The sequence below is a fragment of the Thermobia domestica genome, chromosome 15 (genome assembly GCF_964235325.1).
Source record: "Thermobia domestica chromosome 15, izTheDome1.hap1.1, whole genome shotgun sequence".
Classification (NCBI taxonomy): Eukaryota; Metazoa; Arthropoda; class Insecta; order Zygentoma; family Lepismatidae; genus Thermobia; species Thermobia domestica.
In genome coordinates this window covers 196,011,792-196,031,836 of record NC_137468.1, presented here as the reverse complement: position 1 = coordinate 196,031,836, position 20,045 = coordinate 196,011,792, and the positions used below count along the sequence as shown (strand labels likewise).

Below are 20,045 nucleotides of genomic sequence, written 5' to 3'. Positions count from 1 at the left end.
GTCCCTCTCTGGGTACAGACCTGCTCGTATAATATATGAACATTTTCAACGTAACAATAAAAATTTTCGTACCGAATTGAATATATCTATATACCGTTATACTGACAACTGGAAGGGTTCAAACTTTAGTGTGGTTATAAATAGCATCTAAAAACACTCACGGCAACGCTGTTTGTACATTCTTATCGAAAAATATTGATCACCCCGAAGTTTTATTCTCTTATTCATAAACGCATAAACAGACGTAACTGTCTTATGTATAAGTGTGACATTACTCTCGTCTTTTACAGGTGACTGATCGAATTAATTGCAATTAAATGTGCTGCGACTTTTTATGGCAAATGTAAATTTCAACGCACTCACGCTTTTGCGGTACTTTATAGTATCTCTACAGTACTATATTCCAAAAAACGGAAAATCTTCCTGTCCTACTACAGGAACTTTGAGAACAATTTACAGTAAATCTTCAAAGTAGAGTTTGCACCATTTTTTTATTCCAGTCTCAAAAGGAAAAATTGGACCATAATTTGGAGAACGTAACAGATTACGGACTACTTCCTAGAACAGGGGAAGATCTACGTACGAAACAGGTTTTCATCTTGATGTTTCTAATTGAAAATAATATCTCTACATAACTTTTCAGCGCTGTAAAATGTTATATATATTTATTCTGAGCACTTAAGATGGCATATTCTATATTGAATTTTTATCGTGTTTAGCTACAAATTTGGGAAATTTTATTAACTTGGCTTAGAAGATACCGATATCATTATACATTACCACCCTATCATTATCCAAAAAAAGATACACCCTGCTAATTTCGGAGCTTTTGGGCACAGTAGGGTTATACTGAGATCACTTCAACACACAGTCACACGAAGGAAATTATATACAAATACGTGTGGGAAACATTTGTCAATACAATTTCTGAACTAATAATTTCTCACTTGATCTAAATGTAATAATTTAAAATCTTTTCCTAATCTCTGTCAATTGCGTAATTCCACTTTCCCTCCCACGCAAACTTTTCTCAGAGAACATTGCATTCTTTTTTCTACAACACAAAAATACATAGACCACACAATACAAAGAAAATACACATACAAATAAAATACCATTTGGCAGACCCAATTACACAGAAATATTAGTATATTTTCTTTTTGACATATATTAGTGGCGACTACAGAGCAGAATTATCTATTTCAAACACACACACACACACACACACACACACACACACACACACACACACACACACGAAAATACAGTTGTTACTACAGAACTACACATGCATAATAACGCTTGAATATTTTCTCAGCATGCATTACTTTATTACCTAATAGATCAAAATAAAATCTTAAAAACACAAAGATAGTAAAGGCATTTTATTTACTGCTGTCTACAATCCAGACAAATGTTTAGGCAGAAGAATTTCAAAACTGTATACACTCCAATATCCGAAAAAAATAAATAAATAAATAATAAATCAACTAGTTCTACTCAGAATAGAATATACTTTGCAGCTGCCATCTTCAACCTCAAGAAATTCAGAAGTTAATGCAAGCAAATAGAGAATGAATGGAGACTCATCAGAGTACGTACACTCGCAAACAAAAGTACATATCCACTTTACACAAATTCTTCAGTCAATTACTTTGAAACGAATGGACCAATTTTAGTATGTTTGACGTTTGACATTTGACACTACGTAATTTTCTATAAATTCATCGCAAACTATCCATTTGTTCCGAAGCTCTTGACAGCAAAAATACAGCATGGATATGTATTTATATTTGCATCTATACAAGAATCGTTAGGAAAAGCAAAGAACAGATCGGACTACGAAGATAGTATCAAGTGAAATAAAAACATAGTCGTTTCCTGAATTATTTTATTCAAATGTTTACAAATCCCACGCAATCAGCAACATGTCTTTTACGTCTGCTCGACATTATTATTAATTTTCTTATTTGGCGATTTGACGTTTTAAAAACAAAACGACAGTATTTAAAAACCCTTCGTGACATTTCCCAACAGTTTCTTCCTCTAGTACGCAAACGGTGTGAACAAAACAACGGTGAAAACATCATAATTCAAATAAATACATTTTAAAAAAATGCTGCCGTCTACGTGCAGAGGACTAATCACCAAACCGTTTAACACTCGAACGCCAAGAATTTTTATCACCCTGGAAGAGCTATGGGTGGATAATTTTTCTTTAACTTTTTATCTTTATGTAAACATTGAGGTTAAGTCTTGTTTGTTTCCGCCTTTTTTTCCCCTTCCTAGCAAAATCAAGGTATGCAATACATCTGGCTTTCGTACTTGTTACCAATTGGAGGGGGGGGGGGGAAATCCTAAATGATTATTAAGTTAGTGAATATAATTTCTTTTAGAGTTGAGCACTCAATGATAAAAGTTCCTGAATTTAACCCGTATTGAATATATTAATTCCAGGTACTTTCAAAGATATTTTCCTATTTTTTTCCTACGGGAATTAAAACTACATCATTCATAATGTTCATATTCACTACTATACATAACCTTCAAAAAGAATAACTTAAAAGCGTTTACTGTTATGTTTCAAGTATCTCTAGTTTCATTACAGTAAAAATATTGTATTTATTTGAGATATAGATTAAGGGGAAAAAATTGTCAAGTTCCAGTGATTCAACACGTTAAAAAAAAAAAAAAAATCCCCAAAGCGCTTATCTCAACACACACATTTTTCCCCTTGACATGCAACGAAATGATAATCAAGCAGGACTCCCGCCATCAGAGCAATTGTACATCAGTGATCAGAGCAAAATAAGAACCACATTTGGGAGGCCATTGTCCTTGTCTCCGCCCTTACCAGAGGAGACGGTTTACTGCATGTAAGTCAGAATTACATTTTCTAAAGCTTTGTTCTGTTTCTTGTTCTATACGTCTAGGTCAATTAAAGCCTAAACAACCAATATCTGAAAGCAGCTCTTAAATTGCATTTTTCTAAAAATCATTACCTTCCATTAATGGGCTTGGTAACCAAACGATTATATATTTATATGAAAAAAAAAAAAAAAAAAAAAAAAATTCACAATAAGAAGTCAAATCTTAGTTCAGGTATCACATGATACCCACTACAATCTTCCTCTTATGCACCCTCAAATAACAAATTATACATTTTATTATTATTATTATTAATAATAATAATAATAATAATAATAATAATAATAATAATAATATCAGCGGACAGAATGAAACATATTCGCAGGACGCCCTTGACCATTACTGTTGTAAACTATCGATGGCATCTATTGTGTTCTTTCTTCCTCATGGAAGAATGTCTGTACCTACTGAGAAATTACTAAGTACCACACGATTGAATAAAATAATTTGATATCTTCAGTCAAATTCTAAGTTCAATATCGTCACGTAGCCACAACACCCTGGGTGCAATTTTCGTAAATTGTAGCAATGGTTCCGGAGCATGAAGTGTAGTATAAATATAAACTGTGAAAATCGGTTAAACGCCTTTAGAACTAATTGCTATTTCATTAGTTCTCTATTACATTCAAGAAGCAAAATCACTATATACAAAAGAAAATGTTAAATATACACATCCCGTAATTCTACACTGAGAAACTTCATATGAAATTAGTGATGTCAAGCGGCTCGGCTCGAGCCGGCTCAGATGGGTGACCTATTGTGGCTCGGCTCAGTGCTGACAGCCGTGAACCGAGCCGCTCGAGCTGTTGAAAACACTAAATTAAGTTGCTAACTACGTGCTACGAAATGTTAAAACAAAAGCCCAATTTTCGAACTTGGATCACGTGAAGACAAACAAAATGTTTTATATTTGAGTTTGTCGTAACTCATTTGTTAATCTCTTAAATCAGTAGGCACTAGTTTGATCTCTGTTGAAAATATCATACAAAACCTAATGAAATAATAGTACAAATGTGTAAAATTTCGAGTACGCCTAAAACTATTATTGTTAAGGTCGTGTAACAGCATTTATGTAGTTTTTTTAAGGCATCCTTTGTGTTTATCTAGACTTGTTTTATTACTTCCATCTGTTTATGAATAACTGAAAAAATATTTCTAAGCCAACGTGTATTTTTCTTTGTTAATCAGAACGATGTTGCGCCTAACCGGCTCGGTTCGGCCCAAATGAGCCGAGGGCTCGAGCCGGCTTGGTTGGGTGAGCTGTTGGCTCGGCTCGGTGGTGACTGAGCCGTGAGCCGAGCCGTTAACAACACTATATGAAATGAAACATTTCTTCTGTTACACAAATAAGATTAGAAATAGTTACTGAATTTCAATAGGAAAACTTCTTACGAATTTAATCAAGTGAATTACACAGAGCTGTAAAAAATCGTCCTTCACTTGATTTTTATTATTTTTTCTGTCCACGACTGACTTCAGTTATTTAAGCAGTATTTATTCCGTTCTCATTATATCCAATAAGTTCATTTAGAATTTTGATTGGGCATAGCTTAAACCAGAAACCTGCACCGCTGTGTGAATATTTCACACGTTTGTACAGCAAATCAAGGTCTACCATCGTGATAAGCTTAACTTTTTACACCGGACAGGTATTTTAATGAAATCGTAGAATCTCACGTTGGGGTTTCTGGTGACCTCCCTAATTATCACAGGTTAAGCGTCTTCATTACAGCGAAATTTAACTACCGCTAATTTTAGTTTTTCTGTAATATCTTACAAACAAATAAAAAAAAATATTCGAAAAACAAACGTAGTGAACTAGACAATACGGTTTTGCATGTAATACCTTTACTACAATTCATCTATCTGCTTTTAGTATGCCACTATTTACAGAACCCGCAAAAAATGCTAAATCTATCTACAGTTGCAAATCGAAAGCAGATAGGTGAGTTGTGATAACGATATCATATGCAAAATCGTATTTTCTAGTTCATTACGTTTCTGCTTTTCGAATATTTTTATTTGTTTTGAAGATATTACAGAAAAACTCTTAAGATTAGCGGTAGTTTAATTTTGCTGCAGTGAATACCCTTAATGACTGATACCTCATGGAACACTGATTCCAACGAGGTAACCATATGTAATTCCCACCTTATTCGTAGAAGAAACAAAAAGTCTTTTAAAAAAATCTACGCTGACAAAATGAAGCTAATGTGTAGGCAACAACTTTGTGACAATACGAAAAAATGGTAGCCACTGCTGCAATTCAAAGCGAGATAAAAAACCAGAACAAAATTTCTATAAAAATGCCCTGTGTCTCATTTTCAAAGGGTATTGCAAACCTTCGCGTGTTCGGCCCTGGTGACCTACCTAATTATGTCATTCTTCATACATAAAAGGCATATCGGCGGCAAGCTTCATCCGTAAGGAACACACTGATACCAAAATTATATTTCTAGCAACATTAGTTTCGAACTATTAAGGTTTGAAGCCTTCACGCAGCAGTTGCGTCCTTCGGCGTTCAAAGGTTAATCCCGATCGGATGATTTTTTCTTTCTTTCTTCCTAAAATATGACTAAATTAAATCGCTCATAACTCAGGAACGGAAAGTCTGCTCAAGATAACAGTTTACGTATTCTTATAAAATGGGTCACGGTCTACTAACATCCCAAATATGGTCCGTATTGGACGAGTTTAATCTCCCCCTCTCCGCGAATGTAACACCAACGGGAAAAAAAAAAAAAATCAATGACTTGGGAACCAAAAACCTGCACAACATAATATTATACACCTTTACATGGTTGGCAAAAATCATGGTTTTTATTGAAAAACCCAAAAAACCAGGTTCCGATACTCAGCGATCTTTGCTGGATCAGACTTGACTACGAAACTGTGAAGAAAGAAAAACACTACATTCTCTTCAAATATTTATGTAATTGCCTCAGGAATAAGATTAATATACCTCATATTCGTAATACGCTAAGCTTTCGTCTGAAGTAACAACGTCAGTACCAAGTATCTGAGGGAAGAAATAAAGGGATTATTTTCAAAATATATCTTTTTTGAGAATTTTTTGTTTAGGTTATTCATGGGAACACTGGGGTCCTCAGAGAGAAAATGTAACTAAGCAATACTGCTGCCTCCCTTTAACTTATCCTGTGATGTGATAATGAAATGCTTCATGTAACATTACAATTTGTTGCACCCTCCCCTACAATACGCACGAAACTGCGGTAACATGTTTATGCTCTCCAACCACATCAAGTGAAAGAAATTTGCTGGTACACCCAAATATGTACCACAACTTCGAAATATTTGTCGTTTTATTTTTTTTTCTCCATAAATTCTTTATTAAGTAATCTCTGCCTATACAATGATCTGGATTTGCAGACGCAGTGTTTTTTTAACTTTTTGTCTGCGAACATACGTAGACAGTACTCTACCTCAGTGCTATGTTTTCTTCCCTTCAACTGTCTTTCATCGACAGAATATCTTAAATTCCCCCGTCTTGTAAGAACTTCGGAATACGGTTTTTTGGTTAAATCTTCGTTTGTTTCCTCGCATTCATCACTCCACAGGAGAGAATTGTCAATGGACCACGTCCGGTTAACTTTTGACCCTCGTGGAGAGCGCCTAGTGCCAAACAGTTGGCACCCGCTACAGAAAGTAAGAAGGCCCAAGTCAAACACTGTTACAACAACAACAGCCAAAGAACATTAAAATAGTAGGTACAAACACCACAATACTTACCACATTCAGATGTTGTTTGAACATTCATTACATAGTAGAAAAAAATAAGAAGCTAATTAATAATGGCTGAAACAAACTACCGTAATTGCTAAAAAGTAACTTTCAGCATAATTTGGATGTTTACAATCTCAAATGTTACAAAAGTGAACATATTTGATAGATTATGGTCACTGCTGAAAATTAAATTTGCGAAACAATTGTTATCCTCTCATTTTGACACTACATTGAACACTTCGATAACAATGTACTATATTTCGCACGCAAATATTCTTTAAGCACCATTTCTACAAATTCAAAAACTGAATATACATTTTTTCATACCTTCCGCAAACTGCGACAAAAAGATTTAAATGTTTCTTTAAATTTCTTGCAACTCTTATAACGAATCAATTTACTTTTCGACAAGTTAACCATCTCACGCTAGTTATCTGATAACACCACAAGTACAATATTTTAATATTTTCCACTAAATTTGAGATAGTCTTTTTTTAAAGAGTACTTAACGAGAGTTTATTGAAATTATTTCTAAATTCAGGCTTAAAAACTTAAATGAACAAAAGCAGATTTGTCTAAAACAGATGGATGTTCCACGAAATATCGTGTAAAAGTTAGTATTTTGTGCACAATTTAATATATTCTAAAACTAATATTCACCGCAAAAAATAGTAGTTTTCTTCTACATATAAGACGCGCTTTCGGAAGAACCTTCTTCTATCTTCAACTTACTTAAAGTTTAAAGAGGATTTAAAAAAATGAAGGAATGTGGAAAGACAAAAATGGTTAAAAGGATTAAGAACTGTAAAATACAAATCTTCCGTCAAAAATTAAACACATGCGAATACGTTCCTCCTAAATCCATTACATAAAAAATTTAAGATATTTTTTGATTGACCCTCTTCAAAGCAGTGGCGTCTATCGGGTGAAATACTGTGATGAAGTGTATATAGATCAGACAAAAAGGAATATTTGCATTAGAATAACTAACACATTCGTATACCAAAATCTCGGAGCCTGCAACAGTTGTCTGGTCTGGCAACGCATCTCAAGATTATAATCATAACATCGCAGATTCATGTTTGAATAAGAAAGCAAAAGCAGCAACGGAACGAATAATCAAAGAATATTATATCCATAAAAAGAAACCCATACTTAATTTAGATACAGGAGAAATAAATACGATTTGGAGCAATCATTTTACTACATACTTTCGCCATCTGGAAAGCAAGAAAACCGTGAATAGCAGTGAAAAGTGAGCCTATTCGAATGTGTTTAAATTTTTGGCAGAAGATTTGTGTGATACATTTCTATTTCTTTTTTTTAAATTTTTTTAAATACCTTTCCAGATTCTCCTTCATCAGGGTTCCTACTGATTTGGAGAAATTATTTCTCTAACTTCTCCCTGACTTTCATGACAGGTGTCGGATGACGTCGACATATAAATATGGAATAAATAACAGTAATTATTTATTTATGAGAACATTTATTCTATCGAGACAAAATAGTAATCAATTGTTCATACGTACAACAATAAAAAATATAGTAATAAAAAATAAATACGTATTATAATGGTTGGTTAAGCTGAAATTGGTGTACAATTAATGTTAGAAAAAATATATTTTATAAAATTTCCGAGTTTTCCTGACCAGTAGGAACCCTCTTCATGTTTTTAAATCCACTTTGAATTTTAAATAGGCTGAAGGTAGAAGAAGGTTCTTCCGAAGGCGCTTCTTATATGTACAAGAAAACTGCTATTTTTTGCGGTGAGTATTAGCCTTTTGCTTGTTTATTACCTCCTAAAATTCCTTGTTTTTTGCAGTTATTCTTCCAAAGTACGTTAGCTTTTAAGAATGCAACTTACAAAAGAATGCTTTGTCGAAAATTTACTGTGTTGATGTATTCTATTCTTTCTCTATTAAAACAACGGGACACTACACAAATAATAAAAATCAATTCTATGAAATAATTTACTAACTCAAGGAAGGATGCTTGCTCAATGGTGTTTACTAATTAATGTTTTCGAAATGTAATCTAAATCGCGGTTTCGCAGCGGAAATAAATAAATGCATGGTCGTCTTGTACAGGACTGTTCTGCGCATGAATTTCTTAAAACATTATTCCACAGGCGAAATGAATCAGATATTTCCTTACTCAATTATATTTTCTTCACTATCTTTATGTGTAAAATCTGCATTTAATATTTTTTTTTAGTCAAGTATACTTGATGAACAAATACAGAAAAAGCTTTGTTCGCTCAGCTTAAAAGACTAACAAATTATTTTTTAACAAGTGTTTGTGAGTGTGGGGAAAGAAGTACAAAGCATTTTACAAAATATTTAGTCCTTTTCAATATATATCAGTATATGCTATTTTTATTTATTTATTTATTTTTAACGTTAATCTTGTGTCGCTCGAACCCAATGAACATGTCAGTTAAATCGAAAATAAATACGAGGGTTGTCCACAAACAGATATTTTGAGATAAAACAAAGTAACAGAATGAAACCGGACTGTATTACCGTATATACATTTGAAAGGTATACCCTTAAGCTATTTTTCCACATAATCGCCATGGAAATTAAGGTACTTATTACACAGTGGCACATGTTTTTCAGTACCATCGAGGTAGAAATCTACAGCGTGTGATTTAAACCACTGGCTTACATCGGCATGCAGTCCGGCGTCAGTGTCAAAGCGTTGTGTAGCGAACCATGTCTTCATCGCTGGGAAGAGGTGGTAGTCGCTCGGCGCCGGTAGGTGATCGAACCCCTCCCATTAAAAACCATCCAAGAGTTCTCGGGAACGCTTGGTCGTTTGTTCACCATTGCCTCACTCGGGCCTTCACTCATCATTCCATGTCCGTACACTTCACACAGTTGGCGATGGATTTCAGTTGGCTTCTGGTTTTGTGCCATCAGAAACCTAATCAGAGAACGCAACCTTACAAGAGACGGGATCTTCTATTGCAGCACACATTGTACGTCCCAGAAAGCATAGTAAGTGTGTCACAATCGTCACGCTACCACAATGGATGTGTATTGTGTGTGGCAACGTTCTGATATCAGGATGGTGACCAGCCCCGCCCACTGCTGCGATAGGCCAGAACATCTAGTACTTTGTGGACAACCCTCGTAAAAAAAACAACAACCTATAAATGATATTTTAAAGTTAGCATTCTACACTACTGACTTGAAAAACTGCTTAATGTCATTAACTCACCTGAAATCCTTGGTTCCATTCATCTTAAGGAAGGATTCAATATTTGGTCCCGCTTTTATAAGATGATCAATTGAGAGAAAATTCTTATCATTCTTCACAAAACTCAAGTGCTTTTCACTTTTCACATGTTGTTCAATGTTGGAATAATTGGATTTACAAATCTCACAGTAGCCACTCTTACTCTGGAGTCCAATGAAATTCTCTTCACAACTGTCCAGTTTGCTTCTCACTTTACGTGTCATTCTGAAAATAAAAAATATATCAGGTAAACTGGAAGTACAATTTCGTTAAAATAAAGAGAATACATAAAAAAAAGTTCTAACTGATCAGATCAAACTACTTGAACTAAAAACCTGATTTTGGACATTTACATACGATTTCAAGGAAACGATGTGGAAGGGGAGAAATGGGAGTTGCAATTATTATTACATTTTCATATCTCGGAATCCCTCAAGAGCCTCACATATTAAAAATAATACAAAATTTACCATTTTTCTTTCGCTTGTTTTTCATAAGTGAAAGGAAATAATGAAATGCAATTTACCACAATCATAGATAATGTTATTCTGCAACAGAAAATATTAACCTCAAGAATTTACAGTGTTGCCATCCATAAAAATTACAATGTTGTCAGAATAACATTTCCCCCAAAATGGAAGTTAAGACTGACTAGACGAATGAACTCAACTGCATTTGATTACGTACCATGTTGTTTTGGAATCCTGAACTACTTTTTATATAATAGTTGCATTTAGTTTCTAATAAACAAAATAGTTTAACAGTTATTAAAATTAAATAATAATGTATTTAAAAAGTAGATCACAAAATACCATGCCAACATGATACGTAATCAAATACAGTTGAGTTCGTTCCTCTAGTCGCTGCCTTAACTTAGATTTTGGGGGAAATGTTATTCTGGCAACACTGTAATTTCTATGGATGGCACCACTGAAAATTCTTCAGGTTCATATTTTGTGTTGTAGAATAACATTATCTATGATTGTGGTAAGTTGCATTTCATTATCTCCCTTCACTTACGAACAAGCGAAAAAAAAATGGTAAATTTTGTATTATTTTTAATATGTGAGGCTCTTAAAAACTGGAGACATAAAACTCGGTATTTGGACTTTTCATTTAAAACGACTGAGGCGTTCCCGAGTAGTACAGGCAAACTCAACAGAGGTTTGTTCCCCTTAATATCCCTCGTTATTAGTGCACTCTGAACGGTTGAAATATTTAATTTATTTTGAAATTGTTTTCTAAGGTAAACACGTACGACTTCTACAAACCACAAATATGGGTACGACAACTGCAGTTCGGTATTACCACTCGAACATCTCAAATGTAATTTCCATGCACTTAGATCGCCACATACTTTTTGTTGAGTTCATTTTTACTCCCAGGAATGTTTAAATTAAATACTTGTTTTAGCATTTTTTGATATTAGACCTAGACTGGAAGAGAAAGGGCTGGAAGTAGTAGACGGATGTCCATACCATATGTTCAAATTTTATTCAAGACTTTCGAGTTCAGACAAATTCTATATGAAAGATGAGAGAGAGAAAGAAAAGCAAAATATTATAACACGAAGAGTGAAAAAGTGAATAACAGGATCGAGACTCGAACCCAGGATTTCCGGCATACCATGCTGATGCGTTAACCATTACGCCACCCAGTCCGTTTCCCAGAACAGACAGACAGACACACACTTTCACTCCTGAAGTCGGTAGTCTCCACCACTCAGATCACATAGTTTGTACCACAGTCTACCTGCTGTGCTTGGACAATCCATTGTTCATATACTGAGATTGTAATTTCATATATCTATTAATGAAAGGTTGAAATATATACGAAATTACAACCATCAAAAGATGTTCTCACTATATGGACACTGGATTTGGTGTGTAAAATGTTTAAATGTGTTCTTTCCTCCTTATATATATAAAGCAGAATATTGCCCTCAGTAACACGTAGTGGCATTTGCTAGTACATGAAGAGAGAGGATGACCTGTTTTAAATCAAACTAATTCCTCTATAAATGATAACGAATCATATATAGGGGCACGAGTTTTTCGCACTAAGAATTTGGAAATTTCGCGTTTCATTTTTCATATTTCACGTTTTGTCGCATTTTCCGAATCACGTTTCTCATTTTATAGCTCTTTCTGGAAAAGATATTCCCTGGTATTTTTACAATTATTCCTTTAATTCATAGATCACTACAGAAATAAACCATTAATTACCTAATAACAAAACTGACTGAATATTTTACTTGACATTGTAAATTTCACTTATAATATTATATATAAAATTTAAAATCAAACTGAAAGAAAGTCCGTAACTAAACTTACTTTGAGTAGGAAAGTTCGCGATAGTGATAGCTAACGCTGAATATGTTCTCTATAGCCTTGTCCGAATCACCCAAAATGCACCGTTCATACCAAATTCTACCGTTCCATCACAGGAAAACTGGTGTTTTTAAATCAATGAAAACTTATTTTTAAAATTACGCGTTTTGTCGCACAACGGAAACCAATGAAGATACACATAATATTATAAAAATGTCAAGAAACTGAAAATTATTTATTTCTGACGCATATCGTTTTATCGCGCATTGCGATAAACTCGTGCCTCTAATCATATACAAGAATGAAAAAATGAAAAACTGGACCGAGATTCGAATCCGGGTCTGCGGGTTACCTTGCTAGACGTTAATCACTACGCTACCCAGTCCGTTCTCTGATCACTCGAAAGCTGTACTATACTAATCCGACCACATGGACTGTACAACTCCGGTTTGCTTGCACAACCCAGTGACTATATTACGCAACATCTCTAAACTGTTGAATTATGTATTATTGATAAGTGAAGTAAATAACAGATTTCATATCATCGATTTTAATTCTTTGTTTGTCGTAGAAATTTTGATATTTCCTACACTCTTTGAACGAAAAAGTATGACAAGATTACGATCAGAATTGTTTTGAAAAGTTTTAAGTGTGTCAATGATTATTAACCACACACTGGCCAACACGTCAGAAACTTAAAACTGTTCTGAAGGGTATAAGACGAACAAAGAAAACAGGAAAAGCCTGACATTTCAGATTTTTTTATTTCTTTTTTCAACTATCCACTTTGCTTTCACGATTTTATGGCATACTTCAGGTTCTAGATGCTATCTGAGGCTGGCTATTTTTCACAGGAAAAGGCAAACGTATGGCTAGATGGAAAGACGTTTCCCCTATTTAGGAAGTCTGATATCCTCGGACGGAAGTAGTGAAAAAAGACGTAAGTTCCAGAATAGCGCAAGCTAAACAAGCATTCAATACGAAAAGAGGACAACTAACATCAAGAAATGTGTCGCTGGACGTTCGTAAACGATTTCTTAAGACATTAGTGTGGAACGTGGCGCTGTACGGATCAGAGACGTGTACATTGAGGAAAACAAATATCCAAGCTGGAAGGATTTGAAATGTGGTGTTGGCGCAGAGTGCTGCGCATATCATGGACCGAAAAGAACAGGAATGATGACGTACTAAAGGAAGCTAATGAAGGACGACAGATCATTAAGATAATAGGACAAAGAAGAAACAGCATGCTTGGCCATCTTATTCGGCACTCCGGGTCACCGGGCTGGCAGAAGGAAAACCAGAAAGAGAAAGACCAAGGATAGAATATCTAGACGCAATTACGAAGAAGAAACGTTATCAAAGTATAAAACAGCTCTCTAAAGGGAAAGAAAAATTTTAAAATTTCCATGTTGCCCACCAACCTATGGTTGAGGTGAACAGGAAGACATTGCTTGTTTGTCTACAGGATTGTTGTTTGTTCTTCTCACCTGTGTTTGATGTGTTCCCCAACCGTAATCTTATCAGTATCTACAAGTACCTTATTTAACCCACCTTTCTGATCCTCTCTTTCGTACATTTAAAAAACAACTTTTATTGATTTACCAGTGTGGTTATTATATCATAAAACATGTGATTTCATTAGAAATAATTTTCTAAGTTAATGATTTTTTCTTCAATGTTAGTTCTACAGATTGATCACTTTTTTAGTAGACCCAATGATGACCAACTACAACTTGCTGGACTCGTTAAGGTAATACGTACCTTGACTTGTGTTGCGACTGCGATCTAACAGACGAGACCGAGACTTCATTTTTCTTTTTCTGTGGCTTCTCACCTAATTGTCTGGGAACTGCAAACGGTGACGCACCTGAACACCCGTCCAACCTTATGGAAGGCCAGTGATGGAGTTCTTTGTATACAGGTTGGTACTGCCTAGAATACACATAGATGACGGAAAGGCATCAATACATAAAATATTTCAAACTAACAAAATACAGGTAATTTACTATTAAGAGTTCGTAAACCTTCATAACAATTGTCTCTACATAACTTTCCACAACGCTAAAACTTTCTTACACCCCAAATCAATTCATCCAATTTACGTAAATCGTAAGTTTTGTCTAATGTGAACACAAAATTGTAATTTTTAAAAACTATCCTTCTTAAAAAGCAGAATTCTCGAAAATGCTGGAACATGTGCTCATTTATTTTTAAATGTAGGTTTATATAGGATTTGTCCTTACAGTAGTAGAACTGAATTAAAAAGAAAAAAAAAAAATACAATTTTGACATCGATTTAGTAGTTCTCAAAATATGCCCCTTCTGCATCACAGCGTTTCCAGCGACCCTGCCAATCACTGAAGGCTCCCTGGAACGCAGAAACTGGAATGCTCTTCAGCTCCCTCGTTACGGCCTCTTGAATGGTCTGGACCGACCCGTGGTCCCGTCCTTTTACAACGATATGTTATATTTTTCATGTATTCTTTGGGCAAAATGTCTGATCTTGTCTATAAAATATGCACTAGCTAGCTAGGTTAAGAAGAAGAAAAGAAAACATATATATAAAAAAGTTAATGTATTAAATAAATGAATGTGTTGTTGTTATCACCAAGACGACATATTTAGTTATTACTATGGTAACCGAAGTAAGGTTATACATAATGTTAACTACCTTGTAAGGATCATAACGTTTATAAAAAGGAAGTATACAATAAACGACATTTTGCATTATGTCCATTTAGTTTACTCATTGTGTGGCTCAAACAACAACGATAATAATATCATTAAGAATTAGGAGGTGACAGTTACACTTTCATAACGCTTTTCAGTCGGGAGAAGAGGAAGTCGACATGTAGGCTGTAGGGTGGCTGGGGAAGCTGTGTGGCTCAGCGCATCCTCGTGATGAAGCTTCCATGATCCAGTGATTGCTCTCTTTTTCTTGGACTTTCAAGTACTTCCACGTAGAATGCAGAATTCGCAGTATGACCAGGCGGTACAAACTCTCCGGTAACGCTGCTCTAACAAACGATTCATTGTAGAGATAATAAGGCACCTTGAAAGGGGTTTACCTTAAACTCGATCTACACTCCGTGAAGGCTTGGAGGCGACTGGTGCACGGGTAGCTAAGACCAACCACCACCCAACCAGCGCAGTAACATCCCCTTCCTTCACCACATTTTGGCGGGAAAAATTAACTTCTACTACTTTCCGCACAAATCCTGTATACCGAACTTACTCTAACTTCAGAGGCTAATGAAATGATTTACCCTTAGCAATAAAATACCATTCCGTTAAATATTTCAAAATGAAATAAAAATTCAGCTTTATCCACAAGCTAACTGCTGAAAAGTTTATTTCAAACGGTTCGCCCGTTTTCCCTCATTCACATTTTATGAAAGCAAAATCGGAAATTAGAATATCAAAGAAATCGCCCTCCTCCTCACTTTTAGAGGCGCGATTATCACAAACAATGGAACGCGTTTTAACTTATTTTTAATGACTGACTGACCTTAAAGGGCCTGCGACAAAGACTACTTTCCCACCTTTGGGATTAGTCAAAATAAATTTATAAAATTCATTTCACCGCTTTCTTTATAAGTCTTTGAGGATTACTTCTAACATAAAGCATATAAAAGTCGCTTTACTATATTAAATGGCGTGTTAAAAACAGTAAAGTGATAAATTAAAAACTAATTGCAACAACGTACGCTTAGGAAGTGTATGAACTGGGAGAGTAGTTATAAGCAGCTTGAAGTTCGTAAATTTCTCTTACAAGATAACATTATTTCGTGGTAATGTTTTTCTGTTCACTATCACAAATGGAGACAAGACCACCTGCCCTACATGTCAGCTTTTTGATTGACGAAGTTTAAAAATGGCGTATATCATTTCAACCATATAATGCACCGAAAATTATGAAAAAATTTCACGTAGTACTGAAACATGCTTTTCAGTTCATGTGCTGGCACAGTGGTAATTTTGGTTCACAAGCAGAACTTTCACCTCCGTTCCACATTCTTAGCTAGTAGTTAGGTATTGCAGAAACACTTCAAGGGAATTAACTACGATACTATGAATCATGTGAAGTTACGGATTTGACTTGTTTCTCGCGTTTAAGATAAAATTCACACAGTATCATTTAATTATGTAAATTACAAATGTGCTAAGCATTAAAGATCCGAAGGCAAATTCAAAGCCAACTGAGTTTTGAGTCCTTTATGCAACACCAAATTACGAAGGACAAAGTTATGAAATACGAAATGGGCTTGAATCCGGTACAGTTGGTGGGACCATAGATCATCAGGCCGTTCCCCACCATACAATCTCGTCTCCAGAAAAGCTGGATTATGGAACTATGCCACCGGATCCAGCGAAGTCTATCTTGAGTATACATTCTACGATGGTTTTGATGTAGCAAATAACATGTACATTTTAGAATTTGGAATTACCTATGATTGATTGAAATGCTCTGCAACTTCAATGTGACTATATGCTCGCAAAGTGTAAATCACAAAATCCACCACGATAATCTAAAGCATCATTATTATATTTTACCATAACTGACAACTATATTCTCGAGTTTATTCGCTGGATTAATATTATTTTTCTTCTGTATTCAAACTGAAATGAACTCATTCCAATATTTATTGAATACTCAATTGACCTTTATTGAAAGATTAATGATTTGTACAACATGTCCATTAAAATAAGGGAAGACCTATATGAATACTGCTTTTAAGGGTTTATACAGAATAAGAAACGTTTAACTACCTACAATACAGTAATTTGTACATACAGAATTTGTCAGTAAAGTAATGAGACTGGGTCTGATAAAAAGAATTTATTGATCCGAACAGACATATTGTTAATATTCTCCAAAATAGTTTGTTTGGGCGTCGATCAACGTCTACCAACGCAATTCCCACGCCGCAAAGGCTTCCTGGAAATCAGCTGCCGTAACTGTGCCAGCCCGTTGGATGGCGGGAACATCGTCGGAACGGTGACCTTTCAGGTTTCTCTTGAGCTTTGGGAACAGGAAGGAAAAAAAAGTGGTGGGCTCACATCAGAGCTGTATGGTGCTGCGGCAAAGTTGCAACTCTTATCCTGGCCAGGTAGGCGGTCACAACGAAGGCGATGTGAGTTGTAGCGTTGTCGTGGTGGAGCTGCCACCGATCGGCAATCTCCGGTCGTTTCCGCTTGACGGCTCAGTGGCACAAAAAGCAAGTAAGGACTATTCTGTAGAAAATGGCGTTGACGATTCGTCCCGGAATGATAAAAACACAGAGATTTTACGTCACGCGTGATCCTTACTGCGTCAGAGTTCGTACGCGACTGCCACCCGGCGCGTTGATTAGTTTAGACCCTCCACCACAAATCCCCAAGCGGCGGCCAGTCTCACTACTTCACAGACAAATCCTGTACCTCTACTAATACAATTAAAGTATTTTGGCGCAACTACAACTAACATTTTTTAAACATGTGATAATCACTTACTTATTACAAGCTTCAAATTTTATGAACGGTGCCTTGATTTCTGTATTCTTTGTGGTTTTGGACTTCGAGTGCGATGAATTCTTCAGGCATAGACTTTTAACTTTCTCTAGCCACTTTAACACCTACAAAACATATAAAATTGTTATACATCTTTGAAACATTGATTAACCGCTACAACATATCGGAAACTCAAATTTCAAAAATACAAGGAAAACTTAAATTATCGTAGATTACGACTACATAATGAAACGCAAAACCTACAAGTACTGTACAGTATCATTTTAGGGTAAATATAATTAGGTGTCTAGAAGTTCCTGCCATAGGTTATATTTCATAATCCAGTGACAGTGAGAATTACTATCTTACAGAAAACTGTACGTCAATTTTTATGAATTTGGCTCGCTCTTAATGTAAAATCTCGGCAGTCAATTTGCGATTTATATTCCTTGTAATTATCACATAAAACTCAAGTTCCACTTCAGATGAACTAGATATTAGTCGGGTTCTACGTAAACTGATTTCTTCCCGCAGAAAACAAGATCTAGCACGTTTATTATTCTTATTACTGATAATTTACTCAAAGAACCTAACTCTTATATCAGAGCATTCAATAAGATCGACATCAAAGCTAACTAAAGTTCATGAAATGAATACTGGTTAAATAAAAATAGGAACACGGTAAGATGGGAAACACGGTGGAAAAGTTCCAGTGCCAATATGTTGTGAATATCTAAGCAGAATAAAAGGTGGAAGTTTATTAAAACTACCGGCAGTTTCTTCCTTTGCACTTTTAATAACCAAATATCGTGGGACATGTCCCACGATCTTTTCCTCGTTCGCTTTCCCTAGTTTAGTATATCTGCTTTTGTCGTTCAAGGGAATTTGATGCTAACCACTTCTCCGTCATCGTTCTGGAACCAAGGAGGTGGACGGGTGTTACGTACTACAACCCTTGTCACGAAGCTGAACGATTACTCCAGACCCAATGTGCGAGGAGTCAACGCTACTTCTCTCCTCAACTAATAGGTATGCTTAAGAAGACCACCGTCCCACCAACTTATGGCAGAGACCAGACTTTTTTAGAAGTGCAACAAACCGCACTCCTATCTTTCTCTTTCAGAGAATCATTCAAATCAGTACAGCTAGGCCCCAACAAGCTGCACTCCAACGTAACAAGAACCCACACTCCGACACTAGGGACTATTGAAGAGAATCCGAAGAGTAAGAACGGACAGTGGTTCCTTCTTCACGATAACGCGGACATCTCATAACGCTGCAATCATAAAGGAAAGAGGTGTCTGAAGAAAGAAAGAAAAAAAAAGTTTGTACTCTCTACCAGATCTTGCTCTTCCTGATTACTTTCTCTTCTCAAACAAAGGAGAGAGGGTAAAAATCGACCTTTTCTTGCCTCTGATAGTCATAATAATAATAATAATAATAATAATAATAATAATAATAATAATAATAATAATAAAAACTTGTTCATAAAAACCAGTATATTATATAAATATGAAGTTCGAGCAATAAACATTCCATCTATGTAATAAGATGTATATGAAATATATTGCAGCATATCACAAAAAACTCTGCAAAACAAAGAATAATTGTTTACATTCTGCCAGTTTAGACATTTCCTCGAACTTGTACGGGGTGCTTCATGAACCATTATATCACTTGTTTTCGTGAAGGCTGAAGTTAATAAGTATTAATGTAATGTGGTTCATACAGCGCCTCATACTAAAATGATTATAGCTAGTTCGAAAATAAGCGTCTAACTGGCTACATAATAACGTTTTGTTTGCGGGGTTCTTTATGACTTCCTACAATATTTTTTGTATGTATCTTATATAAATATAACGTTTAATGCTTGAACTTTATACACATACGATATACTACTTACGAGTACCACTTTTACTTTTTGCTAAATAAGGTCGATCATTACTCAACCTCAGACGACTTATAAGAACGCCATTTTCTTTTAGTGGCAAACATTCAGAACGCGGTAAAAAAGAAGCTTCGCAACATCTCAAACGGATTTTCTGCAGATCAAGAAGTTGGAGAAATGTGCAAATGAGTGCATCCATCAAGGAGGAATGTATTTTGAAGAATAAAAATAAAATTTGTCCATATCAGAATTTGTGTGTTATAATGGTGACGTACTCTTATACACAGGCATGCTGAAATCAAACTATAAGGGATATTTTTGGACACCAGAAATGTCCGACTCTTAGCTCATTTGGTATTGAGGTATTGAGCTCAATGAGTTAGTGCTACCCCAAATGAGGCTAGTCAGTGTGAGGACGAGCG

General features: G+C 35.3%; 1 protein-coding gene across 5 annotated transcripts in view; it reads right to left on the bottom strand.

Moving 5' to 3' along the window:
- Window positions 1-20,045, bottom strand: part of LOC145671789 (uncharacterized) — a 90,785-nt gene that overhangs the window by 9,084 nt on the left and 61,656 nt on the right. For all 5 annotated transcript variants that reach the window (XM_081740998.1, XM_081741002.1, XM_081740999.1 and 2 more), the window contains 4 exons: window positions 17,739-17,860; window positions 14,007-14,177; window positions 9,895-10,137; window positions 6,372-6,585 (listed from right to left, as the gene is read on the bottom strand). In XM_081740998.1, the coding sequence (XP_081597124.1) occupies window positions 6,372-6,585; window positions 9,895-10,137; window positions 14,007-14,177; window positions 17,739-17,860 (750 nt within the window). The remainder of the gene's footprint in view (window positions 1-6,371; window positions 6,586-9,894; window positions 10,138-14,006; window positions 14,178-17,738; window positions 17,861-20,045) is intronic.